Raw genomic sequence first — 17,158 nt, forward strand, 5'->3', positions numbered from 1 at the left:
AACCACTGTAGTTAGATTTCTAAAGCTTTCCTAATGAGCAAAGATCTAAGAATGCACTGAAATATGAATTTTATTTTGTCTATTCAGCGGGTAGCTTAATTGTTATGAATACTGTAGGATATAATAAGGCTGGATTAGAATCATTCCCTTGAAAAATAATGGTAAATCCAATGGGAATAAATTATCAGGTTCTACACTGAGATTCACAAATTAATAAATTGGACAGTGTTCAAATATTTTTGTCTCACTCAAGTCCCCTTAGTAGGTATATTGTGGTGAAAGAAATTAAGTGGTTTTGATTTTTTATAATTGCAATACATTTTTGTCTATAAAATGGTCCTTAGCTAGCTATTTTTAATTTTATAATCAATCTCCACCTATTTCCTGGAGAAAATATGTAGCCCTTTTATGTAAAACTTCCCCCAGGCAGGGCTGTTGAGGTTGTCAACAGTAACAGAAACTGTGCTGCAAACCTGCTAGTATCATGTGCCAGGCCTGGGTGACCTCTCAGTAGAAAAAACTATTCTTGCACTTATGCACTGTTAACTAGTCTTTAATTTTCTTACCAAGCCTTTGGCAGGGACTATAATTCAAACTAGAGGTTCTTCCTCGGCTAGCATGTGAAGAAGGACCAATCTCTGCCAACATATTCATATTTTAATACATAAGTATCAACACAAAAGTGACAGTAGTATTACTGATATTAATGGAAGACACAGAAGGGCAGACTTATCAATAAAGCACCATCTTATGCATATGAATCATGTACCTCAGAATAAAGGGAACAACACTGGCTTATTTTTCATCCTCTTTTTTAAGGTGCACATGGACCTGGGCCTGTGAAGTTGGCAGTACCTCAGGCCTTCAATTCCTTTGTGTTTGACTTCACTGCGGGCAATGCTGACAGCAAGATTTCCATGACTTCTCTCAACTCCCACACTTTGGGTAGTGTTGCGACCAAAACCCCTATTGGTTTATTCAAACAATCTTTTATTTTCCAAAGGGAACAATGCACTTCTTTAAGAAAAAGCTCTTTGGGGGCTTTTTGAAAGATTGGAAATTCAAATATATACTTGCACTTTTCCAGTTAGAAAAGAGTTTCGTTTAATCATGGCAATACTTTGAACTAACAAACTTATTATACTTACTCATAATATATTAATATTTGCCCAATACCAAGCATAACACAATGCTACACTGGATACCTAACTGCTACCACTTAATGATGCTGAAGTTATTGAAAATGATACTCGTGGTCTCATCTCCCTTTTCTTCCCCTGTGGACTTCTGTATCAAGACAACTTATACTCGAACTTTTCCGTTCACTTTACACAAAACAGCAGTAACTGTTTCCTATAAAACCAGTCATTCATTAAAAGGATTCAGAGGCCGGCGCCGCGGCTCACTAGGCTAATCCTCCGCCTAGCGGCGCCGGCACACCGGGTTCTAGTCCCGGTCAGGGCGCTGGATTCTGTCCCAGTTGCCCCTCTTCCAGGCCAGCCCTCTGTTGTGGCCAGGGAGTGCAGTGGAGGATGGCCCAGGTGCTTGGGCCCTGCACCCCATGGGAGACCAGGAAAAGCACCTGGCTCCTGGCTCCTGCCATCGGATCAGCGCGGTGCGCCGGCCGCAGCGCGCTGGCCGCGGCGGCCATTGGAGGGTGAACCAACGGCAAAAGGAAGACCTTTCTCTCTGTCTCTCTCTCTCACTGTCCACTCTGTCTGTCAAAAAAAAAAAAAAAATAAATAAATAAATAAAAGGATTCAGGAGGTGAACTTCCCTAAAAGAGTGTGTATAAATCATGGGGACTGTATATTCCCTTTAGGCGATAAAACAACAAAGTATGCGGGGTTAGTAAAGGATTATTAGGCCCTTATATTTTATATGAGACCAGCTCTTATTAGGGTACATTCTTCACTAGTTGGGACAAACATCTTGAATTTGAGATAATTCAAAAGCTTTGAGAGCCAAAAAGCATCCATCTTGCTTTTCTCTTATTTTAAAACCTGACAACCCCAAGTCCTCAATCAACTCCTCAGCTATAAAACTTTTGTCTTCTGACTTCCAAGTCTAAAAATTCAGACCAGTTTTTGTTCACAATAAATAGTGCAGCGACAGAGTTAAGTGACTTGCAAAGGTTCCCCATTAAGAGTGTGGATTTGCCTTTTGAGATGTCACAAGGATTTACATTCAGCCTGTTCACTTTAAGGCAGATATACTGGATTGCTGATAGACACAGATGGTGTACTTCAGGCCAGGGGAATTTGGTCTCCAGGCCTAAACACAGTGGCTCTATTTTCAAATTCTGACATGAAGCTTACAGCAGGCACTTCTCCCTGGATCAACATCAGACTGTATCATAGCAGGTGCAGTGAAAGAGAAAGGCCTTACAGAGCCATCACAGATCTAAAAGGCCATTTTTCTGTCTCAACTCAAGGCTGACCTGTCCAGTGCCACAGATGTTGGTGGATCCATCCCCAAGCCCTGGCAGCACACCTGCTAGCATGTCCTCACAGTTCCTGCAGCTGTTACAGGCCTGGCTGCAGTCACTAAATGGGAATTTTTAGGCCATTGGTACCCACGATACTTGGAAAATATGAGCACAAGCCCACATCTTAAACATTAAGCTGGCATTTGGATTTTGAGAGACTCATAGCCTCATATTATGAATGATTCCAGTTTCAATGAAAACATGTTTTAATAGAGTTCTATTAAAATCCATTCTTTTCAATGGGGGATTATTGCTAATGCTAGTCAGGTGAGTGACTCATGCGCTGCCTATTTTAAATCCTTGCTCCTCAGTGAGGAGCTGCATTGGATGTTACACAGGGATATTTGTTAGACTCCACCATTAACCAGGATGCAATGCAACTTGTAGGCTTATTTGGTTGATCTATGGAAGGTACCCTTTTAACAAATGTCTAAGAGTAGCTATGAGATGACTGTTAAGTTCTTGGCAAAGAATTAAAATCTTGGCCTGATGCAATGAAAATCAATACAGTTTCAGTTAGTTCCATTGCTACAGGGAGCAAGAATGAAACCAACCAGAGGCTTTCAGTCAGTGAGTTTCCCCTGAAATTATGATAGCTTCTGTGAGCAAAAAGTTAAGACAGAGTTACTTCCAGCAATTTATAAACCAAGAGTTTGTCTATTTCATGTGACTTTTAGATTCAAGAACAATTTCTACAAAATGTGCTAGAAAAGATACTACTTTAAGACAGACTTTTAAAAGCAAATAGTTTCTAGTATTAAATTATTTGAAATAATGAATGACATCAATATACAGAAACTGGATTTTTGGAGGGAAAGTGGCACAAAGAGTATAACAAAGATATTTTGAACAAGCAGAAATGTATTTGATTTAAGTTTATGTTTTTCTTTTAATCATTAGAATATAAAGCTAAAATTGTTTAGAAGATTAAAAGATTTCCTGCTTTTATTTTTAAAAGGAAAGAATTATCATGCCAAATATACCTCAAATATAGGGTCATTTTATGTTATCTTTTCATTTTGTTCCTTCATATATGTCATTGTGAAAAAAAAGAAGTAAAAATGAGGTAGTAAAAGTATCAAAAACATTTATGCAGATTTAGTTGATCTCTTTGGGCTTGACTATATGACAACACATGTTGGCCAATTTTTATAGGAAATCTATGCCAAGTTTATGAATAAAACAGAAAAAAATTAAGTTTAGACACCAGTTCCAGAAGATAAACATTTGGTATTAAAGCACCTTATTTAGTAAGAACAAAAGCAAAATCTTATATGGGGTTGTATATGCTATTAAGGGATAGATACAAAGAAACATGATATAAAAATTTAAAAATGATAATTTAAATATTTAACAGTTAATATGAACAAAGATCAGAAACAGGGCTTGTTTGTAACATATTTAAATCCTAAACTGAACACATTAGAATGGAAAACTGAAAAATGCTTGGAAGATTTTCTTTGATAATGCAACACATTGAGAGTTCTCTCTTGATCTCTTAGTTCCCTTCATCAAAACTTCAAAAGAGAATGACTCTAGAGCTTGAGAAATACATATTTAAAACAGAAGGTGTACCTGCAAATCATTGTTGGATGTCCAAAAAGTTATAAAGAAAGAAAAAAACTACCCACCTGCAATAGAATTTCATTTTATCAAGGATTGAATGCTAAGGTGTCATTAATAGGCCAACTTACATTAATAAGTTCAACCTCCCAGATTTTTTTCAACAGGTCCATTGATGTGTAGCCATTAATTAGGAAGGCTTTGGTGTAGTCACCCAGTTCAATTGAATCCAGCCACTCAGCTACAGAGGTGGGATGGTAGCCATCATGACCAATGGGTCTCATCTGTAATTAAGAAAATTGCATTAGGGTTGATTTATACTGTTTCCTTTGTGTTTCAACAACAGAATTCATCCTATCACTTGGAAATTTATCTGTTATGAAGACAACAGATAAGAAAAACAAGATACTTCACACACAATTCCAAATCATTAGTAATTTTCATGCTGTGTTAGTTTTCAAAACTACATGTGGAAATTTCCAATTTAGCTGCTAAATGAACTCCAATATTTGAGAGAATGAAATATGTCAGATTTCTGTTATAGATATTATTGATATTGTTAGATGGACTTTGAAGTGATGTCAGTTGACTGGTATTCATTTCAATGCCAAAGGCATGAGGAACTGCACTTCCAAATCATAGATAATTCTCATATGCACAGCATCAAAGCATGGGAAAATATTGCATGGTTTAAGCATTCAAGAGGAATTCATGTCTATGCAAGACATGCATTGTAGGTAGTGTGAACATGCTGCATGACATAGTGCTTGGGTAAACCAGTCAAGAAGAGGGTTTGGGTGTTTTAAGCCAGAGCATTCTGCATTGACTCTACAGGATGTTAGACACGAATAGAGAACCTGCTAGCAGACATACTCCTATTTTTTGTCAGCTATATACAGATTTTTTTTAATACTTTAGAACAAAGAAGTGTGACAGCAACATCATGTTTCTGAGTTTAAATTGGAGTGTGAAAGTAATTTAAGCAGGAGGAACTTCTGGGTTTAAAATTTCGTGTGGATTATTCTAGCGCTTTAGGTTTTATTTGAAATATGAGTTGAATCTGTGGTTCTTGCTATTTGAAGTGACTCACTTCTAAAACTTGGGCTGCTTTGCCTGCTATTCCACACATCTAATGCATCAGGTACAAAGGACAGCTGGCACTTCATCAACCTGATGTGAGCCTTCAGTGAAATTTATGGTGGGATCAGCTAATCCTGGTCAAAATGCAACACAGATGCTCCTCCTCCTTCTGATTCAAGGAGATAAGTACTAATGGAAATCTATATGATTCTGATTTGTGAGCAGAGAAAGGATTAGCCCAGGCATCAGGGAGTCAGATTTTTATCTAAAACATGTTAAGCTCTTTGTCACTATGTAGAGTTTCCATTTTTGAAATTGTCCTTCCTCCTTCATTTGAAGCTACTTTTCCTCCTTTCTGTTTTCTTGTTGGTCCACTTCCCAATCTCATCTTTATTTTTAGGTTTAAATATCCTTAGTTTAAAGTTTCTGGGCAATTCCTTACTTGCACTGGAGGTTTTAGTGCATCAGACTTTTGTATTTCACTGTGACATTGAATGACCCATTTTAGCTACTGATTAAATGTTTGTTCAGATAACACATAACTCATTGTTTATTACACAGTAGATACAAATGTAAATGACAATGCAGGGTTTGTAAAATAAGGTTTAATGGCATTTGCACAAACACAAAAATACAGGCATGTAGAATTGGAGAATAAGACCCAGAGTGGAGTCTCTGAGGCATTAAGTACCTTCGTATCCTAAAGACAGTCGCAAAAATATGGGGGCTAGGTAATTCTCCAGGACATGCTCAGAGGTGATTGAACTAACTCTGCTAACTTGAATAATCACCCAAACCTAAAAAAATGTCCTGACCTGACTTCTCCAGTTAACATAAGGAAATAACTGAAAAAAGGAAAGAAGGAGAAAGAATCACTGGTGTTGAAATTAACACTGTGACAGGGAGATCCTGCTGTTAGCTTGCCCAGGAAGCTGACCACCCAACAGTTGATACCAAAGACAAGCTTAGGTAATCTTCATTAATCCATTTGGGGTGCACTGGCTGTTTTACATCAGAGAACTGTTTAATGGAGTCCTGATAGGCTGCCCCCAAGCATTTATATCACTCCCTGAGACAGCAATCACAGGTCACCTGCCACACAGAGGTTGTTGATTGCCAGTGTTCGCTGAAGAATCAGGATACACACCAGAGGACTGGCAAGAAAACCTATTGAAGTGTAACTAAGTTTGCCTTTTCCCCAATCCTTGACCCAATACTAGGGAATATAGAATCACCAAGGAAAGAGCTGACAATTGCTTGGGGAAAGCCTAAACCTGGAGGGGGAAGGGTGTAAAGGCAATAAAATCAAAGGTTTAGAAAGGACTGTAACTGAGTTCTCAATATTTTATATAATCAAAAACTTATGGGATGTGTCTGAGATAATATGAAGAAGTAGTACAGAGAGTCAATTGAACTTGAGTGAAGGTTGTTGTTAGAAAAAAAAAATCACATCAGCTTCTCGTTGAAGGCAGACTGTTCAGTAATCTGGTTACTACCACAGTCAAGTTCTCCCAGATCAACCTTACAGAGGTGAGAGGGAAAGAAATACTTGGTGGAAGGATGAAAGACAGGGGCAATATGGAGGGCACAGGTGAAGAGACCTTGGAACAGAGTAGGCTGATGTGTGTGGGGCTGGGGTGGGGAGGGGGACTCATCCATCCACTCATTTGGTAAATATTTAAGCAGAGCCTGTACTGATGGATACTCTGGAAAGAGCAGGGAACACAACAGTCACGGTCTTTCCCTCATGGAAATTATGCTTCTTAATTAAAAATACATGCACAGATGACCAATAAATTTTGACGGTTCTGCATACCTGAAGAGAGGAAACTATTAGAGCCAAATGAAGTTACAAAATTAACTTGACGTGTATTCAATGATATGCAGATTCGTTACTGTGCTGAACAATAATTTCTTCCAAAGTAATTCTCCCATCTGTTCCCTTATTTCTGTTCCTACTGCCACTACTCTGTTTAGGGTCTTATTAGCACTTGCAAAAAATTCATGTTATAGCCTTCCACCTGGTCTCTTACCTTTAGTTCAGCTTATACCTTGCTACTTAACATTAATCTTTTTAAAAGCTTTAAGTCAACCCCTGTCCCCAAACCTGAATGTCCTATTCCAGCATTTAAGGCCAGTTGAGATCAATCTAATATCTCACTGTATTATATGTATACTAATGAATGTGATTAGATGTATGTGTATGTCTATATAGTACAATAAATTGCTAGCCGTTCCCTGGATGTGAACTGTGCAAAACATAGTTGTAAGTTTGCTAATTAATTTTCTATAGTTTGATTACTTTGACACTACCTCTGGAGTGATTTTTTTCCAGGACTGGCTTCTCTTTTTGGGCTCTAACATACAAATTTTAACCCTTTGTTGGATATTGCACATAGATGTCCAATAATTATCACCGGTATAAGTCATAATCAAATTTATGTTCTTCAGCTCAAAAGCAGCTCCACTACACCATGTTTCCCATCTCAGTCACTGGGGGAATTAACACTTCATTGTCCAAGTAGAAGCTTAGGCATCACTGTTTGCTTCTTTCTGATTACCATAATATTCAGGCAACAATTCCTATAAATTCTTGATTTCCAATATGTGTCTCAATCCAGTTTCCTTCTTCCAAAATGGACTTTGGAACCTGACAATCACAGTTATTTATTTTACTGGGTGATCTTTGGAGCCTCACTTTCCCATTTTCTAAGATAAGCACGGTAATATCCAGCCCAAGTGGTGGTGTTGTAAGGATGGTATGGTATAGAGTATGTAGGTTGCTGAGTACAGTGCTTTGAATACATCAGCCCTTCAATAGCTCTTAGTTCTCTTCCTGCTCCACTATCCTAAATTAGGTCCTTGCTCATTTTGAAACTGCACAAAATTCTGCCCTTGGCTGCTAATCTTTTCGATGTCCAATCAAAACTCTTCTCTCATCTCTTCCTCTTTCCCTCATCGCCTTCTTTACCTTGCTTTAGAAAGGCACATGTCTGCTTGACGTCTCACTCCTCTTTCCCTCAGCTCACAGCTGTTTTTCAGAAACAGAGCTAACAGGGTCATCCAAGTGGGTTGAATTGTTGTTTCTAATTTTCTGCTCTCTTCCTGTAGCACCATGTCTCTGTGGTCTTTACCAAGGGAGCTGCATTATACCCCACTGTGGCTGATGTTACTTCTCATTCCCATGGATGATGGCCAGTGTAACAGATAGCAGTATCGGTCCTCTCTATAGGCAGTTTATAAATGAGGCCTCTGTGCTTCTGTGTTCTACTCATTCTTTGTGTTCTTGTGCTATTCTTATATACACATGTACCTATACATATATATCCTTACGTAAGAATAGCAACTGCTGAGTAGTTGCATAACTGCTGTTACTAGGAGAAACATGAGGACTTGTGGGGCAAACCCAAATTTAACTCAAAGCTTGGAGTCTATTCTAGCTTGATGGAGCTCAGGAAAGTCCAGTTGAAGTTAGCTGACTCATGGACCCATGGGTAGATGCTTTTAGTTTTTGTTGTAAACTGCTGAAATTTTGATGTACTTGGAGAAACAAGATAGAGTTACTCCTTGTTTCAAAAGCTTTGGTGTTTATACACTGTGCCTATAGAATATAACCTAAGCTCTAATTTATGAATCCATTAGCAAAGGCATCCCCATGAAACAGAGAAACATTAGGAATGCTGAGCTATGCTAATGTGAAGATTCTTCCTAAGTTAACCTCCCTGTCACGTAGACACACCTACCTATGCATCATTATTATTCCTAAATGAAGTCCCTATGGTATGAGTCTGACTTCTGGGGTATAATCCGCTACTTACTTGGCAGTATACCTCCGTACCTTTGTTCATGCCATTCCCTCTGCCAGGAATGCTGTTTCTACCTGTTCTCCTGTTGAAATTGCATCTGTCCTTAAAAGGTCCTATTAAACACTATCTCCTCTGTGGAGGCAATTCTGATATTACCCTTATTTCCAAGTGAGCATTTGTCATATCTTCTAGATTCCTATAGTAATTTGCAAATATTTCTATTGCAGTATTATAAAAGTCAATTTTTGATAATAGTAATAAGAATATCTGCTTTTCACCGGACTGCCAAATCCTTGGTGAAGAAACAAGGCTTAGTCATTTTTGTAGTCCCTAAAGTGTCCAGGAACATACCTCACACATGGTAGACATCTGCTAAATGTTTACTAAGTTAATGGACTTACTGAACTCATGAAGATCAAATGGCACATACATTTCAGTGTCATGGTATCCATTTATAGGGAAGATTTATATTTTGTACTCCCGGATATTACAAAACTAAGGTTATTTTTTAGGGCCTAACAGTAACATTTACAGCTATTTAAAACCCCCATGTACCAGGAACCACTTCCAGGCTTCCAGGTAGCATGATGTATTACCAAAATGAAACAGACTTTGTTTCCATAGTTCAGTAGTCTAGTAGCTATGTCTATTAGCTATGTATCACGGCAAGGCACTTCATCTCTCTCTGTTTCAGTGTTGCAATGCACAAAATGAAGATGTTGGACCAATGATTGGAAAAATTTTTTATCCTACCTAAATTTTATAATCCTGTGATTTTAAACTAATTTTAATATTTATTTTATTTACCAACTAAAGAAAAAAAATAAGCCTAAAGGCAACACACACACATGCTCTCTCTCTCTCTCTCTCTCTCACACACACACACACAAACACATGATAGGACATTGCAGACTGAAGATCAGATGGCATTCACATTTCTTTCAGGAATCTTCAACAATACCCACAGGTACTACTGTGACTGTTTTGTTAAATTAGCAATGATTAAATTCTTTTTGTAGCAGGATCATTTGGCAAGACAGAGTTCGGGAGAGACAGCTTCATGGGACTTCTGGGCAACTAGCACTACTGAGCATGAGTGGGAGTCAGGAACTGTCTATAATCTGAGAGAGACAGCAGTGGGCCAACAGCAGGCATTCATAACAGAGGCTCAATACAAGGCAATCTGATTCAACTTGTTGAACTCAAACGTTTGGGGAAAAATTTAAGACAGAAATTGCAGGCAGTGATGGAGCTTTAGTCTTGAGGAAATTTAGATATATTGATATATTTTACCATACACCTTCCTTATTGTATTTGCTGTGTGTGCAATGACTTCTCTTCAGGAGCCTCTGAAAGCATACATGGTCTCAGAGAGAGCATACTGTGTAACATCACAGGCAACACAGTGGGCAGAGAGACCAAAGGACAGTGCTCTGTACAGTTCTGGGGTTTCAGGGTGGGGGGTGTCAGAGCTGCATAGCCTAGTCTCTGAGACTGCTTGATCTACTTCAACCAGAGTAAACTATTCGTAAGTGTCTCACACAGTTAAGAAGAGAAGAGAGGTTTTCTTTGCTTTAAAAAGAAATATTTAAAAACTACTGATCTAGAAGACTTTTATAAGATTATGATTGCCATAGTTTCATTTTCTTTTCATTTTCTCAGGTAGTTTTTGACTTCCAATGTATAGCTAAATACAACACATATATATATATATATTTATATTTATATATGTAATATATATAAATATATAAATATACACATATTTATATATATAAAATACACATACATATCTAGCCTATTACTCTTTCTCTCTGCCTGAAATGAGCTTTGTCTGTGCAAGTAAGTTTTATACCTTGTGAGATGACAGAACCATAGAGGGGAGATATAACAAAAGGAAGGTAATGAAGACAGATACAAGAGTAAAAAGAGAATGATACAAACTTTATACTAGATCTGGGATTAAATACAGTAGTTCTCAGTGGAACAAGAGATTAAGCCAGAATTATGATATTGGCATGGTAATTAGACCAAGAGAATTAGGAATCCCCAAAAGTCAGTAATAGATTAGACAGGTATTTTTATGTCCGAATGTTTTATAAAATTGAGAAAGAGACTACTTGTTGTCTGCCAAAAACTGTCCTCTTTTCTTCCCATATAATGGGGCTTAAATTCAGCTCACGCCTGTCCAATTAGGGGCAAGACACATCAGCTTATTTTCTGGCTGCTGCTATGAGAATGTGTGTTTGCACCTAAGGGATGCTGATTAACTTCAACCTAAAAGAGGTTCCTCACTATTGAGCTCCTCTGTCTTTGTCTTCTCATAAGCTGCAACAGCAGTCTGCAGTCCAGCTTTGAGACAGGGGCACAACAGGACACTAGGGTTTTGGAAATGTTTTTCAAAGCTTAATGTGCATAAAATCATATGGGGGAATCTTGTTAACATTCAATTCTAATTCACTAGGTTGAAGGGAGGATCTGAGATCCTGCATTTCTACAAGGTTCTCGGTGATGGACTACATTTTGAGCAGCAATGTTTTAGAAGATGACAGAGCAACAGATAAAAAGCCCTGGGCCCTTCCAGAATAGAATAGAACAGGGCCAACTTATAAACCTGGACTTCTCATTTCAAACTGTTATATGAGAACTATAAAGATTCTACTCTTTTTAAAAAAAACGATTTATCTTACTTATTTGAAAGGCAGAGTTACAAAGAGAGAGAGGAAGAGACAAGAGAAAGAGAAAGATCTTTCTCCTCTGATTCACTCCCTAAATGACCACAATGGTCAGGGCAGGGCCAGATTGAAGCCAGGAGCCAGGAGCCAGGAGCTTCATTTAGGTCCCCCATGTTGGTACAGGGTCCCAGGGACTTGGGCCATCTTCTACTGCTTTCTCAGGTGCATTAGCAGGGAACTGGATTGGAAGTGGAGCAGCAGGGACTTGAATGGGCACACATATGAGATGCTGGTATCAGAGTTAGCAGTTTTACCTGCTATACTACAATACCAGTCCCAAGATTCTATTCTTTAAACCACTATAAAGAGGGGTATTAAAAAGTTCATGGAAAATGCTTCTAATGAAAAAACTATGCAGAGATTTTAAGATCTTTGAACCAAAATAAAAATTATCTTTTAATCCAATTTTCCATGACATTTTTGATGTATACTCCTATTGTGATGGTCTCTGTTCTAGCAGCATAGCTCTTCATTGAGCACAAACATAACTGAAATAAGGAAATTTCATATAGAGCATTTAAAGGACACTTGTGCCTCCATTTGACAGTACAATGTATAGTTTCTGGTTTTGTGTAGCCATAAACTTTCATACATGTGGCTGTTAAAGAAGCTTCAGGAAGTGGGGCATTTGGCCTATTTGTTAAGACGCCAGTTAGGATGCCAGCATTTCACATCTGGAGTAGCTGGGTTCAATCTCTGGCTTTAACTTGTGATTCTACCTTTCCACCAATGCGTACTCTGGGAGGCAGGGGTGATGGTTGGAGTGATTAGGCTCCTGCTACCCATGTGGGAGACCTTGATTGAGTTCCTCAGCTTTACCCCAGGGACTCCTGTGAAATTTGGGGGTTAAATAAGTGGCTTGGAGCTCTGTCTCTGTCTCTCAAATCAGAACACTATTTAAAAGGAAGCTTCATTGCTCCATTTCTTTAATCTGTATTTCTTGGCATAGTCCTTTCAATCATACCACGACCCCTTTGTAGTAACTGTACAGGGATAAGAGGTGGGAAACATAGAAAAACCTGAAGTTACTAGCTTGGAAACCTGGGTACATGGTGCTATTATCAGTTGAGAAAGAAAATAAAATAGACTGGGATGATTCGATCATTTTGAGATATGAGAAACATGAGAAATTAGAGATGTTGTATAATGGCACTTTAAAGTTTGGGGAAATAGCCGGTTTTGCACATCATCAGTAGCATAAGCACTGGCTGCTCTGCTCATTAGTTGTATGACTTTGAGGAAATGATTTGTGCTTCCTAAGAATTTTCTGAACAGTAATGGTAATGAGATTTGTCATATGTGTGCGACGAAACAATGCAAGGATTAAGCACAGCTCTTGGCACAGAAGCACTTAGTAAGTAATAGTTATTTTTATCATAGGTGGGAGCTGCAGTCATGCATGATAACATGGTAAATGGCCTGAGAATAAGCCAACACTTTCAATGCATAAGGAAAAGATAAGAATCATACTTAGGAGACCAAAAAAGGAATGGTTGATATAAGAAGAGAAGCAGGGGAGACCAATTTCAAGGAGGGAGGGGCCAGTAGTGGCAAAGTGTTGCAGAGAAATTTCATTAAGATGGAGAAAAAGGACTCATGGGATCTGGCCAACAGGTCTCCAAGGCCTTTACTGAGTACAGAAGCTGGCTTCATGGAGAGGAGGAGCTGAGGAAGTGGAAAGCGCAAGCTGAATGATTCTGCTGAGGAGTTTGTATGGGAAGAGGACAGAGCTGGATGTTGTGGGGAACACAAAGGAAAAGGCATGGAAAGGGATAAGAAACGAGGATTAAGGAGCAGGAAGGTCAGAGTAATGAAGGCACAAGTCCAAGAGACTGAGTGGCAGGCCTTGCTTTCTGCTTGGAAATTGTATTTGCTTTTCTTGGAAATTACAGCACTGAAGAGTGCAAGTTGGAGCTAATGTTGGGGTTAATAATCTCTGTGTTAAAAGAGAGTATAGAAACTTCATGACTTAGACTTGGTGGGAATGGGACACTTGTATGTGATGTCCACAAATGATCTTCTGGTGCAAGACCCCACATCTTCAGGCACTGTCTTCTGTGGGGTGCACTTCTCCCCAGATATAACTAGACAAATCTATCACTCTTGAAGCCCACCTCTTCCTACAACCCTAATATGTCAGGTACAGCTACTTATACTTGATTATGAAGCAGCAATGGGCTGTGGCTTCTCTTTTCCCATCTGGATGTACTTCGTAACTCTCAGACTTTTAGTATTACAAAATTTAGTATTAGTGGCCGGCGCCGCGGCTCACTAGGCTAATCCTCTGCCTTGCGGCGCCGGCACACGGGATTCTAGTCCCGGTTGGGGAGCCGGATTCTGTCCCGGTTGCCCCTCTTCCAGGCCAGCTCTCTGCTATGGCCAGGGAGTGCAGTGGAGGATGGCCCAAGTACCTGGGCCCTGCACTCCATGGGAGACCAGGATAAGTACCTGGCTCCTGCCTTCGGATCAGCGCGGTGCGCCGGCCGCAGCGTGCTGGCCGCGGCGGCCATTGGAGGGTGAACCAACGGCAAAGGAAGACCTTTCTCTCTGTCTCTCTCTCTCTCACTGTCCACTCTGCCTGTCAAAAATATAAATAAATAAAATAAAAATTAGTATTAGTGTTGGAGCTTTTGTAATACACACAGCTGATATTGTTGGATAGCTCTCTTTATTCTTGCTTCTTGTTCTAGCCTCTTATGCTCTGCCCTGCTGCTATTCAAGACTAGGACTAACAGCATCCAGGAAAATAAACCAGGACAAGCAGTGCTGGCAGGAGGTATGCTGCCAAGTCCCAAGGCAGGTCTATCAAGTGATGTGAGGATCAAATCTCCTACAGGCTGTGAGACCCGGGCTTAGACATCACTGTATTTTTTCATCAGTGGTTCTTAAAAGGCTGATTGAACATGAAAGAGAAAGGCTGATCCACTGACCATGGGGCCCCAGAAAAAAGTCTATCTATCACCATCTAAATGCTATGGGCATTTAGAGAGACGTATCTACAAAATGGATAACACTATTGATGATAAGAACATTGCCTAACAAGTACATGAGACTTTAAAGATTTAACATTTTTAAGTCATTTGTGAAGGGTTTTAGGTAGTATTTGGGCAAGTGTCCTTTATGGAGCCTGAGAATCTGGGTAGTCCATGTAATGATATCCCTTTGTGGGAATTAACAAGATTAACACATCACCACGGTTCTTGGGACGAAAACATGATAAGGTCTCTGTATTGTGCCTCTGTAGCAAAGCAGGGGTACAGGTACAAATAAATATGCGGCTTAAAGCCCTTTTGTTTATACCAGACTCTGTTATGGATAAAATCTCCATAACAGAATAGAGAGAAACTTAAACCCTCAAAGGTAAGAGGATTGTGACTCGTGTCGCAAGGGGCTCACAATTGCTGATGGTGATAAACTCTTTTTTTGTTTTACCCACTGCTAACTGAGCCTCACCAATTTGGGAGACCCTCAAGTGTTCAGACAAGTGAAGACTCCCAGCTTTAGATAGGGGGCAGGAGCAGCGAAGAGCTACTCTCTGGATATTACTTGGCACCCAGGTCTAAGGAATCAAGGGAAATTCATGTGCTTTGGATTGGACCCTATCTCTCATTGCCCCATGGTTTCTACGTCAATGAAAAAGAGAAATGAGGCCGGCGCCGCGGCTCACTAGGCTAATCCTCCGCCTAGCGGCGCCGGCACACCAGGTTCTAGTCCCGGTCGGGGCGCCGGATTCTGTCCCGGTTGCCCCTCTTCCAGGCCAGCCCTCTGCTGTGGCCAGCGAGTGCAGTGGAGGATGGCCCAGGTGCTTGGGCCCTGCACCCCATGGGAGACCAGGAAAAGCACCTGGCTCCTGGCTCCTGCCATCGGATCAGCGCGGTGCGCCGGCCACAGCGCGCCGGCCGCGGCGGCCATTGGAGGGTGAACCAACGGCAAAGGAAGACCTTTCTCTCTGTCTCTCTCTCTCACTGTCCACTCTGCCTGTCAAAAAAAAAAAAAAAAAAAAAAAAAAAAAAAAAAAAAAAAAAGAGAGAGAAATGAATTAAGGTCTAGCCCAAAGAGGGCTTGAGATATCCCTAATTTTGTTAAGTTTTAGAACATGGAACAAACTAAACGTGAAGCAACTGAAAATAAACAGTGCACAGATAAATGATATCATGGGTGATCAGCCATAGAAGTACTAGCCAGACTAGTCAAGCCTCTAGCCATCAGGGATATGGGGCATCCTCTTGGTCAAAGGTGCAGGGCTGACAACAAATTACAGGAGTAAGCTGCCAAAACAGGCAAATTTCATGAATCATGGTTGGAAAAATAATTGCAGTAACAGCAGCAACCACAAAGCAGTCTACTGCTTTTAAAGCAGCGTGAGTGATTTAATGGTCAGGCATTGGTCTTATCCTCCTCAGTTTTATCTGTGCACCTGAAGAATAACAACTCTATCTATGGTTCACTTGAGGACAGTTATCTGACATGTGGGATCTGTGTAGGGTGTGGATGAAAAGACCAAAAGAACCACTACACAGTATACACATAAACATAGTCCTAGGATTGAATTATTTTATTGAATCATTTTATTGTGCTTTTCCCCAGAGCTTTTGATAAAACGAGTATTTTAAAAATTCAATAAAAGGAAATGTTTTCACCATCTTTTTATTTTGAAAATGCTTGCTGAGATAATGTTGACCCCAGAGCCCTTTGTTAAACATCACTATTTGTTTTGATTTATTTCCTTGTTGCACAACTACTTTATGAAGCAAGGGCTCAAAGATGAGCAAGGATTTATTGCAACTAGAGTAAGATGCTGAATAATGCTCCCATCATTCACATTTTCAAGCTCCACCAGTGATGAGAACTATATTTAGAAAAAGACACAGGGTCTCTTTTTTCTCTTACATGTTTTCTGACATTCATGTAGCCATTCTGAGGTTAATATAGCACACTGCTTTGCTCTTAAAGCAGAAACTTTAAATGCTACTATAAATCAGGAAAATTATTTGCATGTTTTTAGCCTCAACTAAAAATTCCCAAACTTGAGTCTTCAGAAGATAATGAATGTTCTGAATGTCAATTCTTTTTATTTGATATTTAAAAACCATGTCCTTCCCCAGAGCCTCCAGACATGTGCATAATAAATAACATCATCTACAGAAGCACTTCAAGCAGAAAATGTACCATAAAACCAAAGTTAGCTGTATACAAATGAATAGCTTATGTTCTGTCTGCATAGAGCAGTACAAAAGATATCACTCACACAGCAGTCAAAAATTAGCATAGTCACATTCTATTAGAGAGTTACAAAAATGAGGATGCAGCATCCATTCATCCATCTACTCACTCACTCAACAAATACTAACAGGGTACCTACTGTAACTTGGTATGGTTCTGGAGATATCAGTGAATAAAACATACAAAAGTATAATTTTTATGGAGTTTACCTTCTAAGTGAATAAGACAGTTAACAATTAACAAGCATAATAAATAAGGTGTATATT

The 17,158-nt window shown here is 39.5% G+C and overlaps 1 protein-coding gene across 23 annotated transcripts in view; it reads right to left on the reverse strand.

The window, feature by feature from the left end:
• ANKS1B (ankyrin repeat and sterile alpha motif domain containing 1B) overlaps positions 1-17,158 on the reverse strand; it is a 1,209,513-nt gene that overhangs the window by 319,689 nt on the left and 872,666 nt on the right. For all 23 annotated transcript variants that reach the window (XM_089308838.1, XM_089308836.1, XM_089308835.1 and 20 more), the window contains one exon: positions 4,183-4,335. In XM_089308838.1, the coding sequence (XP_089164964.1) occupies positions 4,183-4,335 (153 nt within the window). The remainder of the gene's footprint in view (positions 1-4,182; positions 4,336-17,158) is intronic.

This window comes from Oryctolagus cuniculus, chromosome 11 (genome assembly GCF_051225735.1).
Source record: "Oryctolagus cuniculus isolate XC-2025 breed Fujian yellow rabbit chromosome 11, ASM5122573v1, whole genome shotgun sequence".
Classification (NCBI taxonomy): Eukaryota; Metazoa; Chordata; class Mammalia; order Lagomorpha; family Leporidae; genus Oryctolagus; species Oryctolagus cuniculus.